The sequence below is a fragment of the Homalodisca vitripennis genome, chromosome 8, assembly GCF_021130785.1.
Source record: "Homalodisca vitripennis isolate AUS2020 chromosome 8, UT_GWSS_2.1, whole genome shotgun sequence".
Classification (NCBI taxonomy): Eukaryota; Metazoa; Arthropoda; class Insecta; order Hemiptera; family Cicadellidae; genus Homalodisca; species Homalodisca vitripennis.
Window position 1 is genome coordinate 18675685 of NC_060214.1, and position 20888 is coordinate 18696572.

A 20888-nucleotide genomic window follows, 5' to 3' on the forward strand; every position below is an offset into this window, starting at 1 on the left:
TTAGCCGTTGCTGCTGTTTTATCGCAAGAAGTAGATGGTATCCGGCAGCCCATAGCTTATGCTTCACGCACGTTAACCCCTTGTGAGAAGAAGAGTTGTTCTGTTTATGAGCTGGAATGTTTGGCTGTCGTGTTTGGAATTAACAAGTTCAGGCGTTTACCTAGAACATAAAGAATTTTTTGTTGGAAACCGACAACCAGGCACTTTCTTGGCTCCTTGCCCACCCCCGTCAGCTCGGGAAGATTGGTCGCTGGGTAGTCCAAATTTCTGCTGCCCTTAAGTTCACAGTGCAGCACGTGCGAGGCACCCAAAATATCATAGCGGACACTCTGTCACGGATGTAATCACTTACCCAACGACCACCAGGATTTATCAGAGCCGCCCTGTTGTTGGCGTGCTCCTAGACTTTCCTCTGGCATTTTCGGACATTGTTCCCACACCAACTTAAGGATCCCGAGCTGACTGCTATCATCAATGAGCTTAAAAACGGAGGTGCCCACCCTCCTTATTTTCTGTACCGAGGTGCTCTATGCTGCCGTGACAAGCAGCGGAGAAAACCTAAGTTAGTGCTGCCAAGCTTTCTTGTACCGATGGTCTTTCAGTATTTTCATTCTTCTCCCTGTGGGCGGACATCTAGGAATTCATAAGACCATCGCGCGAAGATTAGGGATCAGTTCATCTGGAAAGGTATGGACCGGGATATTGCAGCTCGAGTACGTTCTTGTGAACTGTGCTCGCTAAGCAAACCGCTCAAAAATACCATGTTGGGTCTTTTGTCATCTGAGGTGGCGGAAAAAACCTTTGGAGAAGGTTTTCATTGACTATGTTGGGCCTCTCCCGCGTAGCAAGTCCGGAAATAAGTTCCTACTTGTTTGTGTGGATGCCTTCTCCAAGTTTGTTTGGTTGTGTTCCCATTGCGGAGTGCTACCGCGCAGCTCACGGTTGCACGCACTTCGTAACCATTTCTTTCAACACTTTGGAATCCCTGCCCACCTTAGTTTCCGATAATGGTTCACAGTTTGTCTCCAATATCTTTAAAAGAATGTGCTTTGGGCACGGAATCCGCCATGTGACTACTTCCCCTTTCTATCCTCAGCCTTCTCACGCCGAACGGTTTAATCGCAATCTTCGATCTGCTCTCATTGCCTTTTCATGCGGAAAATCAGACCACCTGGGATCAACAACTACCTTGGATCCAATTTGCCTTAATACGGCCCAGCATGAAAGTCACAAGGCGGTACCTTTCGAGTTATTATTTGGCTTTCCGCCAAACAACCCCTTTGGCGAACCTTTGGAAAATTAGCGATCTTCTGCCACCTCCCTGGTACTCCCGATGTGAAAGCCACTTGGGAGGCAGCCAGGCGGAATCTCATTCGGGCTAGGGAGTTAGTAAGGAGGAAGTACAACCGAGGTCGTATTGCCAATCCCTTCCAGGTGGGGGATCTAGTTTACTGCAAGGCTCACCCAGTCAGTTCGGCTGTGGACAATAGAGCTGCTAAACTTTGCTACAGGTGGACTGGTCCCCACCGCATCTTGAAGTTTCTTGACTCCGGTGACTGCCCGAACTGGGAATCCTCAGTCCGGGAAGATTTTCAGGAAGGCGCACATATCCCATCTGAAGCCTTGCCGGAGTCATCCGTGATTTCTCTTTAGTCTGTGCGGGAGGGTTTTAAGGTCCAGAGGCCTTATCACCTCTGCTACTTCTTCCTGATCAAGGTCCTGTGTTCTTCTTTGTACCCACACTACTCTTGGAGGGTTTTTCTTGCCTCCAACTGGATTTTCTTGGTTTTCCCTTCTGCAGACTTAAGGGTTTTTCCGGTTTATATTTCTTCAACCATTGGGGGGAGAGGCATTTCGTTTGGTTCTTCATTTTGAAGAAATTAACAGAGGGGAGTTCCTCCTTTTGGGGGGGGAGTCTGAGCCGGTTCTATACCTATATCTCCCCGGCTCATGTGTGTTTTATATAGTGTGTGTGTGGTTTATTGGCTGCAGAGGCGACTGACCACAATATCATTATGATATCTAACACAATATCATTCCAGTTTGCTTAGGACAACAGCTCTAACACCATATCATTCCAGTTTGCTTAGGACAACAGCTCTAACACAATATCATTCCAGTTTGCTTAGGACAACAGCTCTAACACAATATCATGCCAGTTTGCTTAGGACAACAGCTCTAACACAATATCATTCCAGTTTGCTTAGGACAACAGCTCTAACACCATATCATTCCAGTTTGCTTAGGACAACAGCTCTAACACAATATCATTCCAGTTTGCTTAGGACAACAGCTCTAACACAATATCATGCCAGTTTGCTTAGGACAACAGCTCTAACACAATATCATTCCAGTTTGCTTAGGACAACAGCTCTAACACAATATCATGCCAGTTTGCTTAGGACAACAGCTCTAACACCATATCATTCCAGTTTGCTTAGGACAACAGCTCTAACACAATATCATGCCAGTTTGCTTAGGACAACAGCTCTAACACAATATCATGCCAGTTTGCTTAGGACAACAGCTCTAACACAATATCATGCCAGTTTGCTTAGGACAACAGCTCTAACACAATATCATGCCAGTTTGCTTAGGACAACAGCTCTAACACAATATCATTCCAGTTTGCTTAGGACAACAGCTCTAACACAATATCATTCCAGTTTGCTTAGGACAACAGCTCTAACACAATATCATTCCAGTTTGCTTAGGACAACAGCTCTAACACCATATCATTCCAGTTTGCTTAGGACAACAGCTCTAACACCATATCATTCCAGTTTGCTTAGGACAACAGCTCTAACACCATATCATTCCAGTTTGCTTAGGACAACAGCTCTAACACAATATCATTCCAGTTTGCTTAGGACAACAGCTCTAACACCATATCATTCCAGTTTGCTTAGGACAACAGCTCTAACACCATATCATTCCAGTTTGCTTAGGACAACAGCTCTAACACAATATCATGCCAGTTTGCTTAGGACAACAGCTCTAACACAATATCATTCCAGTTTGCTTAGGACAACAGCTCTAACACCATATCATTCCAGTTTGCTTAGGACAACAGCTCTAACACCATATCATTCCAGTTTGCTTAGGACAACAGCTCTAACACAATATCATTCCAGTTTGCTTAGGACAACAGCTCTAACACAATATCATTCCAGTTTGCTTAGGATAACAGCTCTAACACCATATCATTCCAGTTTGCTTAGGTGCAACAGCTCTAACACAATATCATTCCAGTTTGCTAAGGACAACAGCTCAAACACAATATCATTCCAGTTTGCTTGGACAACAGCTCTAACACCATATCATTCCAGTTTGCTTAGGACAACAGCTCTAACACAATATCATTCCAGTTTGCATAGGACAACAGCTCAAACACAATATCATTCCAGTTTGCAGCTTAGGACAACAGCTCTAACACAATATCATGCCAGTTTCCTTAGGACAACAGATCTAACACAATATCATGCCAGTTTGCTTAGGACAATAGCTCTAACACAATATCATTCCAGTTTGCTTAGGACAACATTGGAAGTTTATCTCAACCCTTTCACTTTTTATTTTTAACATAAACATTAATTACTTGACTTGTACTTGTGCCAGGAAGAGAGACTTATCTACATAGGGCACAATATTTGCAGTGTAGAATAATGCCATTATAAGTCCTGAGGGCTATTCGTAACATTAATAAAATGATCATTCATCAGATTTGCTACGTGACCTGTCCTGAGCACACCACCTTCACTCTGACTCCCACTTTCACTGCTGATGAGTTATCGAACTTCCTGATTCTCTATTAACAATCCACCAAGATTTTTAGAGACATTGTCTAAACTAGGAATATGTTTGTATCATCAACACATTTCCTTAGTTGAGTTTTACATTATTTATATCTAAAGTTTCCTCTATGGTTTTAGAATTACATGTAAAGTATTTTTTTATTTCTTTCTTAAAATTCACTTTTCTTTGAAAGTATGTTCAAATGATGAAAAAATGTGTTTAAAACTCCTTGTAAAAGATACTAACAAATTTTCAAACATTACTGAAGGAAACGGTAGAATTAATCCTGGCATTAATTTTCTAAGTCTTGACAAGACTATGAGACGTTACTTGTACAAAACTGTATACTCGTATTTTGAAAGTTTTATCAATAGTATCAAATATGCCATAGGAGCTAAATGATCAGAAAGTCCGGGGTCCATTACTTACTTACTGTTACTTCTATGGTCACTGATACCCAAGAAAAGAATGTAGCCAGGAACAAATTTGGGGGGATTTAGACAACTGATATTTTCCTGCAGTTGTTGACCTGTTTCTTTGTTGAGAACGATATTTCAGCAGTACATGACAGTAATACTGAATTATTTAAATAATATTAATCGTTTTCCCAAAAATTAATTGCAAATTTGGGGGCTGTCCAGACCCTTTGAACCCCCTCGCTGGCTAGGTGGTATTTGAGCTCCTTGATGGAGCTGGTATCTGCCTCAAATGTTTTCGATCTTCCATCTTTTTTACTGACCCTCTTGTTCATATAGATAACCACTCGGTCTTTCCTCTTTTATATGGAAGTCCGGATGTCTTCTCCAAGCAGGGTTTTTCTTTCCAAACTTGCTTGATTAGAGCATCACCTTCCTTTTTCATTGTGTCCCCGGTCTGTTACAAATATATGCATTCCGGTTTGTCTACAATGTCTAGTTCTTTAAAAAGATCTCTAATTTCTTTGTTATGTTTAACTCTCACGTTCCATTTTCCCTTGTGGGGCTAAAAACTTTTCTTATTAACTTATTTTAAATAATCTTTTCTCTAACTTGGCTCCATACAGAAGGATTGGTCATATTGAGTTATTTTTTGAGAATTTTAGTTTTGTGTGGATAAAAAGATTTGAAGACGTAAGTTTATTTAAGGCGAACATGCACACATTGGCTGATATATTCTACTTTGGATTTCAGTTTGTTCACTGAAGCTGGAGCTGATTAAGTTACCAAGGTATTTAAATTTATTAACATGTACGAAGTTTTGATCCTCTATTTTTGAATGATTGGAGTCATCATGATTTCAAGCAAGATACATAAATTTAGTTTTTTGTCACTGAATTTGAGCACTGTAGGTTTCTCTTATAGAATTATGCTAAGGTTTTGAGGTTCTCTTTATTCTCTGCCAGCAAAACTAGGTCACCTGCAATGACGTAGCCAGCAATGAGTTCCAAGGGGTCTGGAAGCCCCCAAATTTTCAATTATTTTTTTAGTAAACGATTATTATTATTTAAATAATTCAGTATTACTAACATGTACTGCTGAAAGATCGTTCTCAACATAGAAACGGCTCAAGAACTTTTCAAGGAACAAAATGGGGCCTTACTCTCTGTCCACTATAGGAAAATATCAGTTGTCTTTACCCCCCCCCCCCCACCCCTAAATTCTTTTCTGCCTATGATCTAGGTCACTTGCGAAGGCAAGAACTGAAATTGTTTTCCGTACCTGTATCCTTAAGCTAGCTTTCTTAATATTACATGAATGATAACAATACATACCTCTCCCTGTCTTTGACCTGATTACATTCCAGTTGCTTTGACTTTGTTGGAAGAATTTTAAATTGTACTGCACATTTGGTTTTTTAAGAACTTTTTTTTGCTAAAGTTTGATTAAGAACAGTCTATTTTCTTCTGATTTATTTTTAAACAAGTTTTTTGTCAACCTAAATTCTTTTTTGAGCTTCACTATTTAAAAATGTAAATGCTATAGTTCCTTTGTAACCCAATTTTGCTATTTTGTTGATTTTTCAGAAACAAGTTTTCTTTGAAAACATCAAATTAAGAAATTTGGAATTAATAAAAATTGAAACTAAATTAATAACCAAATAAAGAATTAAATATTTCATATTTGTTCTCCGCTGATGCTTGTTAAATCTCCATCCAGCTTTCATTTCAGATCTGCCTAGCAAAGGTTTTTAAATTTGATTGGCTAAAATATTCTACTCTCTTTTTATGTTATTCCTAGATACAGTATTTAAATTATATACATCTAAACACTGTACATCATAGTCAGATACTTGAGTTATCAAACCCCTTGCCTTCATACTACGTGAAGTGAAGTTAGTAATAAAATTATTAATAGCAGCTTATAAAGTACTATTTGGCAATCAATATTACACCATGTAATACATTTTCAATACATTTTTTACGTGTGTTATCTTTAACTAAAACATCAATATTAATGTATCCTGTTAAAACTGAATTTTTATATTTATTACATAATTCAATGCTCATTAATTCAAACTTATTGAGAAAAGGTTGAAGGTAGCAATGGCAAGGGGTATGATAAATTCCCTCGGCTACATAGGTTTAAAACGTATTTATGAGGTTTACAGTCAATAATTTTTTTGGAGTTGGTGCACCTGTAACGGCCCTCCCATTTTAGGGGGTACTTCAAACTATCCCCTTAAGTGTCAGATCCCTCCAAAATAATTTTGTATATACATCTCTAATTACCGTACATTTCTGTTAATCCCTTCTGATATTTTTTTTTTTTTAATTGAGCATATTATAAATACAATAACAAATATTCTCTGTCTGCACAGCTACAATTTTAATACTTTATACCGTACTTCTTTAAATTTGCTTCCATATTGAGTCCTCTGACATATAGATGCTACATAGCCTCAAATTGAAACTAATTGGTGTTTTAAAAACATTTTTCTGATAAAATTCACTGATAACATCACATTTCTGAGTGTCTATTATCTTCATCAGTACATTATCACTATCAGAAAGCACAAGAGCAATCAATATTTGTTTAAGCGATTGTGTACACCATTTCCCGTGGCTGCTTCGAGCTCCTATTTTACTATGATTTAGTACATCAAATAGTGCCACAAAAATTAAGAATTCCTGATAAATATCCAATGATATTTATCCATACAATACACAATATTCTTAATGCATTCTACAACGTTTTGTACAAGCATGGTTACGATACATTACGATTTATATTGTCTGTTTAAAAAACGTTAACATAGTAGTTTCAGTACAGTAATTCATTTTTAGTTATTTTTTTAGGTAATATTACTTGTATGTATCAGGGTTTACTTACTGCTTACTATGCTAATAGATTCTTATAACCAATTACCGGTATACACTTGAAACACTGACATGCTCAAATACATGTGAAGATAATTTGAAGTTTAAGAGAGAAGGAATTGAGTTAGCTAATTTATCAGAGGGGTTATTAACTCATACACAATATACAATAGATAATTAATAGACAATAACTCTTTATTGAGGTACAAATTGTACATTGGATAGTGTCACATAATCTTAACAATAGTGATAACATTACAGTTATATTTTATACTTCTCTGTTTAAATAACTCCTCTATTGATTATAATATTATCTAATAGATTATATTTAATGTTTTTGTTTTTAGTTGCTTTGAATATTTGGCAATTTTTCTCCCTTAAATACAATATAATTTTGTAAGAAATTTATTTTATGTATATACAGCTTTTTAATATAATTCTGAACTATGACGTTCAAAAAAGTAACAATTTTTTTCTTATTTCATATTTGTGAGTTTTATGTTTTTTTTTGTACTATTTAACTTATTGTATTTTACACATAATTAAGTACGCTGTGGCTATATGGCCGGCTAACCGTCTGTAGATTAGACAGACGGGCGATGAGTGGTGACGTCAACCGTGACGTAACGAAAGGGCAGCCATAACTGTCACCTTTACACCACTGCCTTAGAAATATAAAAAACACAATTTGTAGACTATTTTATTAATTGCATATTATGCATTGGTAAATATATTGAACGGTAATGTAATAAAAGTGTACGCTTAAATAAATTAAAAAGAAGAAATATACAACTAAAAATTAACCATGTACCAGAATCTACACTTCGTAGTTTAGATATAGTTTTGTTTCTCTCAATTTTACTGGAATGTTTCAATTAATAGTCATTAAGAGAAATCATAATTAATTATAAATAATTTTTTTTCATATTAAATATGTATGTCATTTAATAGCATAAAATAACTGGAACATTTGTTTTATTTACTAATAACACTCAAATGGTTATGATTTCATTGTATATTGTATGTAAGTGGTAAGAGGGAAATTAGTCTCTCGTCTTGAGATATTTGAAAATAAATTCTTCCATTATTTACCGATTAAAAATAGTTTTATTATTAATCACTTATGTATTATCGGACTTTAGCAGGACTATAAGTTCTTATAGAAGGGATATTGGTACAGTTTAAAGTATATAGCATATCTCGAATCACTTATTCTTAATTGAATATGGTCCGTATTTTCTTTATTATTGATAAAAATTTTCAACTGGTCAAAAGAACTAAACTTTCTACAACCCGCCATTTTAATAACAATGCACAGTGCTAGAGCTACTTCAAAACCTTTGGCGTCACAGTCTGTGACGTCATAGTCTTTCCCGTTCTTTGAAACCAAGACCGGTGACCGGGCATATAGCCACTCCGAATTAAGTATCTATAATGTTAGCCTATAAACCACTAATATAACATTTACATATCTTATTTTACATTTAGACCTAATTTGGAAATAGTTTTAGATTGTAATTTAGGCAAAATTTTAATAGAATAGAAACAGTTCTTTAGTGAAGCAAAGTTAAGTTCTTTCTTACATTGAACCTTGAACAGAAATAACTAAAAATTCAATATCAGAACATACAGAAAATAAGTAACAAGTAAATGATGAGAAGGAAATAATAGTAAAAAAAACTTTGTTTATTCAAATTCATTTATCAAGATTTCAGTAAAATAAAACTTCTCCTCTATATTTGTTTTTAAAACGCTTGCTACAAAACAAGTTTTAACTTGTCTAGTAAAGACATGTTTCAAAGAATTTGCTTTATTTTTATTGATACAGCAGTAAATATAATACAAATAAAATGTTTATTACACTTTAAACGCATAAAAACCATTGAGAACGGGGTTATTTTAGCATTTTTCATTTACCTCTTCTAAAACTTTAGAAACAAGGTTGAAACTAATATTGTAATTTTATGTAAAATTATGGTATGTTACTAATTATTACTACTATAGTAGTAAGAGCATAAAAGTTTCTTTCAAAACAAAGTAAAAGTAAAAAAATCTGTAGAACTAGATTTTATCACCATTGTTAAAAACATTTTGTAAGAGTCTGGGAGGGAATACTTTGTAAATTCAAGCATTAATAAACTGAAGATCAAATGTTTTCTAGTATAGTTTAGTCTAGTACGAGCAGCTTGTGAAACAGCTGTTATTGATTAATGTGAAGGGGGTACTGTGGTACACTGCCAAAGTGGTGTTTACAGTTCAATGTGGATGCACTATGCACACAGTAGAGAGTATAGTCTTTGATGTTAAACATTGTATAGGTAATCATAAATAATAATTGGTTTAAGTAATGTATAAATCTGTGTTTCGTCACAAGGATACATTATGGTAAATGCTTATTTGTTTGCTTCAGTGGTTTAGTTGTAATTGTAAATAAATGTGGTTAATTCTTAACAACACATTGATATGTTTTATAGACTATCCAACAATTTAGGTTATGTTTACTATATTGAAGTGATATTGTTATTCCTCCAAATCCTTCACTTTACATTAAATCATATGTAATGAATTCTATTCAGATACCGTATACATTAGGCAAATGGAATGTTTTTTGTCACAAAGGGGAAAATTTGGGGTAAAAGGGTATGAAAATCTTATATACCAGTCAAAGTCAAAAAAATTGTATTCGTTTTAGTTACAATGATGCAACATTTGAATAGTGTCAATTTAAACTAGCTAAAACACTAATATAAAATAACGCTATAATAAATCTACAAAAAAACTACCTGATTTACAAATCAAAATATTCATTTAATAAATATAAAGCCTTGTCCATCAGGTATGCTTTAAGCTTTCTTTTAAATATTTTATGTTCTGTTTCTTGTTTGATAGCAAGTGGAATGGATTTAAGAAATGTATGTTGGTTTTTTGTGAAAACATTTAGCCTATGGCTAGTCCCCCATCCAAGAACGTGGGGAAAGAATATAAACCAATATCACCGCCTGGATATGCCAATTCTTTGTTTTCGTAGTAAATATATCAACAATTGAAGAGTAATCCGAGAACTTTGTTCCGGCCAACTGGTGTCCTTATTATTTATATTTTATTCTGTTATTGTTCTAGGTTATGTTGCTCGGAGATTCGGGAGTTGGCAAGACCTGTCTGTTGGTACGGTTCAGAGATAACCTGTTTCTCTCTGGAAACTTCATCTCCACTGTGGGAATAGACTTTAGGGTGAGCGAAACCCTAAGGTTTACTGGGTGTGTACCAAGTAACTGACACTCGTACAGTAGCCTACCGCTTGTAGTCAGACACATTGTTCTCATAATACCATGTGGTAATTGCATACTGATAGTTTAGTCCTTGTACACGTAAAATAAAATAAAATGATGTTCACAGAATTTTTGTAATAATTTAACTAGCATATGATTAATTAAAACTGTTATTTGTAATGATATAACAATTTATTGATGTAATTATTTCAATAGTAACTTTTAAAAATGGTTTATAGTATATATTTAAGTGTATTTCATTTTTAAGAAGAAAAAATGAAAACTCCAGCGAATTCTATAAAAGTTTCAACATTTTCAGGTGAGTTAACTTTTATTGTCTGTATTACACTTAGAGTTAAACACCTCGCTGCAAATTTCACGAGGTAAGTTTTCAATTTTTAAAATAATTTTAATTAATAATTAGTATAATTTTTTTAGTAATAAATCTGTTTGATAGTTTTATATGTATGAAATAACTTATATTAATAATTTAATACATATAATAAATAACTTTATTATATCTTAAATTACATATATACATACATATATATATATATATATATATATATATATATATATATATATATATATATAATTAAATAATGTATATATATATATACATATGATGTAATTTAAGATATAATTATGTAATTTAGAACTAATTTTCACATTTTGAGCTATACGTTTTTTAATTTTTAAACATTTGCCATGTTATAAATATTGCTTTTACTAGCTTCATTCTTCTAATTTATATTTATCTACTATATTACATTTTAAAATGAAAATTAAGAAAACCAGTCTAAAATTTTTATAAAAATGTTACATTATTTTTATAGTTTTCATAATCGTATAAAGACAAAAATGTATGTAAAAGTTTTGGTAAACAAATTTCAATTATTCAGAAGTCACACTAGAAATAACCTAAAACTGACACATATTTTAGTTGGTGTTCAAAATATTGAAGGTTTAGATATTGTTACAAACTCATATAAACAGGTTCTCATAGATACTTCAGAGGGAATAGTGTAACTCAAGTGATTGATACTCATTCCATCTAGATGGTTCAAACCTGTATTTTTAATCTAAATATCTCTTAGATTGAAACCATTTTATGAAAATGTAACAGACTTCATTAAACAGTGTATTGCTAATTGTGATCCATGTAAGTTGAATGTTTTATCTAGTAATACCAAACAAAATACTGAGGTTTTCAAAAATGAGAATAATTATTGTTATTATGCACAGTGTCACCTACACCTACTATTGGGCTGTCGTTAGTTAGAGAATTACGTCACACCCGAGGATGAGACAAAGCTTAAGCTCCATATATACGACACAGCTGGACTGAAAAGATTCCATTGGGTTATCCTTGCATTTTACAAAGAATGGTATGGTCCGTTACAGAGCAAGATGGTTCAGATATGGTACATGGTTGGACCAGAGAGGTTCCACAGCAGTAATATCTATGACTATTATTGTGACTAGTCTGATTTGTTACAGAGGTGGTAGCGGTGGAATGAGACCAAGGTGAAGCTCCAGATATGGTACATGGTTGGACCAGAGAGGTTCCACAGCAGTAATATCTATGACTATTATTGTGACGTCTGGTTTGTTACAGAACAAGGTGGTAGCGGTGGATGAGACCAAGGTGAAGCTCCAGATATGGGACACAGCCGGACAAGAAAGGTTCCGTAGTGTAACCCACGCTTACTACCGTGATGCCCATGGTGAGTTGTCTCGGAGGACACGATAGTCCTTAATTCAATAATCAGTTTTGGTTATAAATAACTGAAATATTTTTACTTAAAACAGTATAAAAACAACTACCTTCAATAGCAGGTTTGTTATTTGTCAACAGCTTTCCAGTTACAGATGGGATAGAAAGAGTTCAATGTTAGATGTTAAAAGTTTATTAACTTCAATGGTTGGCCTTTTACTCTGTTGGGGAGTTCCTATGTCACAACTGGGAGAGCAAGCCGACCTGGCCTGGTACACTGTGATCTGGTCAAACTGAACGAGTGTGAGTGAATGTATGACCATGGAAGTTTGAATATTGATTGAATGGTGTGAGATTCATGTCACCTTGTAACAAACTGTATGAGTGGAGTGAATGTATGAACATGGAAGTTTGAATATTGATTGAATGGTTTGCGATTCATGTCACCCTGTAACAAAGTGTTTGAGTGTGAGTGAATGTATGAACATGGAAGTTTGAATATTGATTGAATGGTTTGCGATTCATGTTACCTTGTAACAAACTGTATGAGTATGAGTGAATGTATGAACATGGAAGTTGGAATATTGATTGAATGGTTTGCGATTCATGTCACCCTGTAACAAAGTGTTTGAGTGTGAGTGAATGTATGAACATGGAAGTTTGAATATTGATTGAATGGTTTGCGATTCATGTCACCTTGTAACAAACTGTATGAGTGTGAGTGAATGTATGACCATGGAAGTTTGAATATTGATTGAATGGTTTGCGATTCATGTCACCTTGTAACAAAGTGTTTGAGTGTGAGTGAATGTATGAACATGGAAGTTGGAATATTGATTGAATGGTTTGCGATTCATGTCACCTTGTAACAAAGTGTTTGAGTGTGAGTGAATGTATGAACATGGAAGTTGGAATATTGATTGAATGGTTTGCGATTCATGTCACCTTGTAACAAAGTGTTTGAGTGAGAGTGAATGTATGAACATGGAAGTTTGAATATTGATTGAATGGTTTGCGATTCATGTCACCTTGTAACAAAGTGTTTGAGTGTGAGTGAATGTATGAACATGGAAGTTGGAATATTGATTGAATGGTTTGCGATTCATGTCACCTTGTAACAAAGTGTTTGAGTGAGAGTGAATGTATGAACATGGAAGTTTGAATATTGATTGAATGGTTTGCGATTCATGTCACCTTGTAACAAAGTGTTTGAGTGAGAGTGAATGTATGAACATGGAAGTTTGAATATTGATTGAATGGTTTGCGATTCATGTCACCTTGTAACAAAGTGTTTGAGTGAGAGTGAATGTATGAACATGGAAGTTGGAATATTGATTGAATGGTTTGCGATTCATGTCACCTTGTAACAAAGTGTTTGAGTGAGAGTGAATGTATGAACATGGAAGTTTGAATATTGATTGAATATTTTGCGATTCATGTCACCTTGTAACAAATCGTATGCAACCGTGTTTTGGAACCAAAACATCTGAAGTATGAATGGATAGAACAAATGCCTTTCTGCAACTTACTGGCCATCTGATTGCTTGTCTGTTCTTCTTGTGCTTTGACGTCTACACTATTGATTTTATGCAGTTTCAGTAATATAATATACTGTAATAATATCCAGTACAATAATATGTAATTTACTACTTAACATAATAAAAATTTTATAGGTACTAGCAAATCCATAAACATAAGAAGCTATGAATCTCAGTTAAAATTAATTGTAAATGGAAAACTGATTGAAAATGTGTGTGCAGTTGAATAGCAATAGTTCAATAACAATCTTGCTAATATTACAAAAAACCCCATTGGTCTTACAAAAACTATGATGAGGAGGCCAGAATCTTCTGTAGGATTCATATTAGTAAATTCTGTTCATTCAAACTCGCTACAGCTGTCCTGATTTGAAGGAGTTAGGATCAGATTATCAAGATTTAACAAAACAGTAATTGATGACATATCCCCAAAAATACTTAACCATTGTGCAGAACAAACTTGCCCTCTTTATGGCATATTTTAAATAATCTCTCACTGAAAGTGTTCTCTCAGAGTTTGAAATGTTAAAACTTAATCTTAAAACAATCTGGCAGTAAAACAAAATTAAATAACTACAGACCCATGTCACTACTTCCAACTGTCCCAAAACCTTGTAAGAAAATCGTGCTAATCAGGTTTTTAGGTAAATAATCTCGCACTAAAAGTGTTCTCTCAGTGTTCAAATGTCAAAACTTTATTTTAAACCAATGTGGCAGTAAAACAAAATTAAATAACTGCAGCCCCATATCACTATTTCCAACTGTCTCAAAAGCTTGTGAAAAAACAGCACTCATCAGGTTTTTAGAACACTACACACTCAACAATCTGAATTCAATCAGAAGTCAATTATTACAGTAACTACTGAATTAGTATAACCAGTAACTGATTGTACAAAATAAAGCATCAACCTGACTATAGTGGTTTCCCATATTTTCGTACAGCTTTTGACCGGTTGAGACATGACCTCATATTAAGCAAACTCTTGACCTGTAAAGCCAACAGCCCTTATGGTTTAATACCATTTTTAAAAACCAAAGTCAAGTTGTAAAATTCAAAACTATTGAAAAAGGAATTACAAAAGTATTTAGATACCAAATTCTGCAAATCCAAGATGTCATACAGTGTTGTGTCCAGTGCTATTCACCTCTTTACGAATGATCTCCAAAAAATACTTACATTACTACACTCAAACTTTGAAGTATGCTGATGACACAATCTTATTTTTAGACAACCATTTATCTGATAACTTAATCATTACCGTACTACTAACAAGGCCAATCAGCATTGCAATTAAAATTACCTAGTGGTAAATCCCTATAAGACCAATCAATTAGAATTTGGAAGAAGGGCAGAACAACTTAATAGAGTCATCATGGCCAACTACTAAATTTTTTAGGTTAATGGATGCTAGCTTTACATGAACTCCTCATATTGACTCATGCATACTCAAATGGGTCAAAGCAATTGGTGACCTGACTACAACCTACTTTACGCTGTTTGACACGCATAATTACAGAAGTTGTGTGGGGAGAAACGTTAAATGCAAGATTCTGGTCTTTCAATATAAGGGCAATCAGAATCCTTGTGAACCTCCACGCCCTGGAAAGTAGAAAGCTAGAGCAAGGCTGTGCTAACTTAAATCCCTTGACTGTAATAGCTCTCTACATCCAAGACATTGTGTTACATGAGGATAGTGAATACGTTACAAGGTTTGAAGATTTGCATTATCGGTACTACTACTTACTACTACTATACTTACTTGAACGCAACTCAACAGTGTAATCGCTTCCTAATCATCATTTAAAACAAATGAGATAAACTCAAAGCATAGTAAACAGGAGGAAAGCTGAGCAGCTGCTTGCCAACACAAATCCAGATGATGAGGAAAAATCAGCTCGACTGCTGTGAGAAAATTGTGCTCACAATGGGCCATCATACTTGAGTTCTATCAATATTTTATTTGCAATTGTTATGCATGTAGATAAAATTGAAACTTACTTGTTGAAATGGTTATGCAGTTGAAATAATAAAAATAAAAAGAATAAATTAAAATAAAATAAATGTTCAAGAAATCATACCAATAGATACATAATAAGAGTTAAATGTCATTCATTCACAATTTGACCTTTCTTTCCCAAAAATACTTTAAAAAAGTCTTGACAAAGTTGAGAAATGTAACATCAGTCTGTGTCATTCTGTCGAAACCTGAAGAGATATAATGCGTGAAAGACAAGTTTGTGTTGACAGATTGGCCAAGGACCAAACTAGCCGTGTTGTCTGTATGAGAAATTATACCCATATATGTTTAAAAAGAAGTTTGTCAATTATGATTTCAAATATTTTTTTCTTGGACACATTAAACAAGAACTGGTCTATGATTATTTCTTCATATGAAGAAAACAGGAGTTTTATGAACATTTGCTATCGTTCAGTGATACAAAAAGTCAGTATCAAACTTTGTGTAAAGTTTGATACTGACTATAAAACAGTATTTCTTTCTCTTTTCCAGTTTATAAAAATTGCATCATTTTGGTGTTTTACAATGTTCAAGAAAATCCTACAACACCTTCTCTAGCAGATCTGTACTGAGTATTCATGATGGTATATGATGCACCTACATGTCTACCACTATTAAAGTGCTAAATAAAATACTCAATGATTATATATGTAAATATATAAATATAATAAATTTAAATGTAATCTAAATATAAATGTACAAGTCATACCCTTCGGAGGGTTCTTTCTGCCAAAGCCACCTATGAATAGACTAAGATATGTAGGTGTTGTATAACTACCTAAAACTAATTAAAATTGCATTCAACAGTGGCAGTTGTTTCTTTACAGTCACTACTTATAATGTGTGAAAACAGTTTGCTGTTACTGTTTGTTATCTTTACTGCTTATCTCTATATACTATTTCTAACATTCTATTATCACATTTTTTATTCTTAATAAAACGCTAAAATACTTTTTTAGGAAGTGTGTCTAGCATTGAGAGATACGTAAAAGACTGTAAGGATGATGATGTACCTTATATGTTACAGCACTGCTGCTGCTGTATGACGTAACCAACAAGACCAGTTTTGACAACATCAGAGCCTGGCTGGGTGAGATCAGGGAGTACGCTCAGGACGATGTTGTTATCATGCTGTTGGGTGAGGAGATGTGATCATTATATATGTTAACATGTTCACAACAGTGGCTTATGGAAGGTGTGACTATCTGGTTGAAGTCTCAGGCAGCAGAATTTTCTAACGCTGGACTTTCAAAACTAGTTCACCACTATGATAAGTGCCTAAATTTGTATAGTGACTATATTGTAAAATAGTATTTTAGTGTAATTTTAAAATGTATATAATACAATTTTTTATTGTACTTTTTTGTTTGTATCAAAACATAATCTTCTTTTGGTTAGGGCTTGTATTACCCTTAGTCGGCATTCACTGCCCCCTACCTACTTTTACAACAGGTCTGGTCGACTTTGGACCAGCACTAATCACTGTTGACAAGCAGCTAGTACTTCATTTGGAATAGGTACAAAGAAATGTGGATAAAGCGTAGGGGAGGCCATTTAAAACTCACCCTGTATACAGCAGGATGATCTACACCATAAGTGTATTTAGAATTTCCTAAAGGGGGGGATTACCACTACAAATTCACTGTGCCTCCCAGTGAAGCTGGGATACAGGAGCTCCCCAGAATATGTTAAATACAAAAATATTAAAAATTGTGTTTGACAGTCATCTGAGAGAACTATTATTATTATTCTTATATTATGTTATACAAAAAACGGCTAAAATGTAAGTGAAATGTAACCTTTTGGAGATTGCCCTATAACACAAGAGTTCCACGGAAACAAGTCTGTATTAAAGAGAATACAGAGGCTCAGAAAAATGGCTATATTTTAAGAGCTACAAGACACATCCTCCACCTTTTAACTAGAATTTACACATTCTCGAATGGGCTTCCAGAATACATATCTCTTATTTGAAGATATTGGTGTCTATTTTTGTTTCTTAAATAATATGTATTTTACATTGAAATTGTTTTTAATTTTAAACCATGGCTTTCCTAATAACAAATATTAGGGTATAAATCAACATGTATTTTTAAACAGGATATATTGTATATACTACACAAATTTGAGACATGCTGAGTAGTTGACATCCACTGTGTCCATTGCACACAGACGCGCTGACACTTCGCGATGAACAACTATAGAGATAGAAAATATTAACTTCAAGTTAAATATTATTTACAAAACACAATATTTCGTTAATTTGGTTGTATAATTCTGGGTTTTTATACACAAAGTGAGACAGAAACACGTTATAGTGATCAATAAATAACTATTAATTAATGTACACAAATGCAAATTGGTGAAAAATAAATCTATTTTGTTTGTGGGTGATTTTAATATCATCCTACTATTCATAAAAAAGATTCTAATGCCATATTAGATAGTCTTTGTGGTTACAGTTTTAGACAAACTATTACAGGCATCAACTTGACATCCAACAGGGAGTCAGGATATAGACATTTTTGTTAATCTTTCACATAAAAAATTAACCGTTTATTTAGTAGTTTAAAATTAGCAAGCACACTGAATCTGAAAAAATAAAATAAATTTTTAGAAAGAAAACTATTGAAAAACATTGCAACATGAAAATTGGAATAAGTGTTCAAGTAAAGAGATGTTGAAAGACAAATTATTATTTTATTCTAACCAGTATTCAAACAAAGTGTTCTCTTTAATTGGTTCAATAAAATCAGTTTATAGAAAGCCAAAGTAGTTATTAAATGTCATGTTCTTGATCACCAACATATAAAAAGCGTAAGATTTGAGCAGTTTTGGGATGTTCCAGGTAACAAAGCAGACTGTCACAGTTCGGAACGGATGATAAGACGAGAGGATGGTGAGAGGTTGGCTAAGGAATACAATGTAACATTCATGGAGACCTCAGCCAAGACAGGACTAAACGTAGAACTGGCGTTCATGGCTATAGCAAGGTAATTTGTAGATGAACGTATGGATTTCTCAACGTTAAATACTGTATTATATTATGAAATGTTGGGAACAGGTATAAGGACAAGACCTATGATGGTCACCATGTACGTTTTCTGTCCATTCCACATTAAAACATTGTTGACACAATCAATTCTTGAAATATTTCGGCCGATGTGAAGAGTCATCTTCAATCAACAGATGTTAAACTGATACTACCAATACTGCGCAGCCACTTATATATACAGGTGATTTGAAGGTGACAAAGCTGTTATGTGATTGGCTGAAGCTTAACCAGTCAACTACCAATACGACTTAACAGTAATCAGCTGTTATAAGAGCTTAGCTTTTTTACAAGAGGCTGCTAGTTTTTTGATAATTTGATAGTACTTCTTGTAGGAGTCATTTTCTTCTTTGATTATTTCTAAGATTTCTCTTATCCTGAGGTAATGGTATGGAATTTTATAAGTACTAATGTTTTGTCAAATTCTACTACAAGTTTGGTTTTGTAACAGTATTCCTCTATAGCTGATTATTCCATATCCTGACATTTTTTGTCCGTAATATCTTCATTAATTCCTGTAAATAATAAATGTGTAATCGTCTCCTTCACTTTACTTTATTCTCGGTGTTTTCATTTTTAGCATTGCTGTATTATAATTACACTTGAATCTGAATTTGGAAGATTTGTAAAGCTCAGTTTATTAATACTTCAAAGATTATTTTGTTATGTGTTTTTATTTATTGCTCTGATCATTTCTCATGATCATTTACTCAAATTATACATATTCATTTTGTTTATCAAAAATTATTTGCGTAATGTTTTTTATTCAATTTTTTCCTTTCTATTCCAGCTTCTTATAATGTTGAGAACCACTCCTCGGTTTATATTAATCACAAACAGCGTCTCTCCAGCCCATCTCTTCCACTTGACTAACTCCGTCTTCTGCTCCTCCTTGTTTGCGTGAATTAAAATATTTTAGTTAAAAAACACTCCATAAAGATTATAGCAATAAATTCAATTTATTCTTTCTGTGTTGTTAAAAAAGTTATTTTAACTGTCAGGTGAGATACAAAATTTACATTTACTTGTACCAAAAGTTATACACAGAATGTCCTGTAACTCTCTGAACAAAGGTATACCACGTTATTGCTCAGGCCAAGACAAACATCTTTCACGGTATGAACATGGGTCTTCGATGCTTGGTTTCCCATCTGTCTGTCTGTATGTGTTTTTTATTAAAATATTAATATCTTAGAGTATAATAAATTAAATTATACCAAATTTTGCTCAAATGTTTATAATAACATGGCCAGTTATTGAAAAATATATCATGAAATATCTGTAGTATTTTCAAAATAGCGGCCACTAAAACTTTTGAACTTTGAATATCTTAAGAACCTGCAATTTTTACAAGAATAACAGTTTGTAGAGGATTTTATCACAAATCTATTGACATTAAAATTATTTAAATCGAATAATAAATAGCTGATTTATAGCAGATTTACTGTGACAAGACATGGCCCACATTGTGAGCTGCCGTTTATTCAGTGTATGGCTATTCACTGAGAACCTCAATGTGGGTCATGGTTTTTTAAGTTTAAAAGTTTTAATGGCCTCTATTTTAAAATACTAATGATATTTTTTCAGTAACTAGCCTTCTTATCACAAAAATCTGAGCTAAATTGGGTATAATGTAATTTATTAGTTTTTAAGATATTAACTTTTTTATAAAAAAACACATACAGACAGACAGATGTGAAACTAAGCATCAGACACCCATGTTCATATGGTGAAATATGTCTGTCTTGGCCTGAGCAATAACGTGGTATACCTTTGTCCAGAGAGTTACGGGACACCCTGCATAGTTATCGATTACACTACATTCGACTCGATATAAAACTGAGAACAGTTAGAGAGATCAAATGTAGTTGCAAAGTTTAATGCTTTATGATTATTATTATTTATCAACAACAAACTAGTATAGTACAGTACTAGCATAGTGTAGTTTAGTTTGCATTGCATTTGTTTGTGGTGGTATCATGTATCAACTGAATATATACATTATCAGAACCTATTATGAACTCTAGTTATGAGGTACTTGAAATAAGTATGTAGGTTTCTTTGTGAATTTGTTTCCAATCGTAATAAGTACCAGGAGTATGCCACACTATGTATAGCGTAACAAGCTTCACTGGAGTTCAATTCAAACTTTCAAATCCAAAGCTCATTCTATTATTGACAGATATAACGAGAGACAATCATTC

At 33.8% G+C, this 20888-nt stretch overlaps 1 protein-coding gene across 3 annotated transcripts in view; it reads left to right on the forward strand.

Annotated features, from left to right (window-relative positions):
* LOC124367379 (ras-related protein Rab-37) overlaps positions 1 to 20888 on the forward strand; it is a 275711-nt gene that overhangs the window by 251203 nt on the left and 3620 nt on the right. For 2 of the 3 annotated variants that reach the window (XM_046824146.1, XM_046824147.1), the window contains 4 exons: positions 10211 to 10321; positions 11978 to 12086; positions 16660 to 16770; positions 18481 to 18625. In XM_046824146.1, coding sequence (XP_046680102.1) covers positions 10211 to 10321; positions 11978 to 12086; positions 16660 to 16770; positions 18481 to 18625 — 476 coding nt within the window. The remainder of the gene's footprint in view (positions 1 to 10210; positions 10322 to 11977; positions 12087 to 16659; positions 16771 to 18480; positions 18626 to 20888) is intronic. The other variant, XM_046824145.1, reaches the window with a different exon arrangement.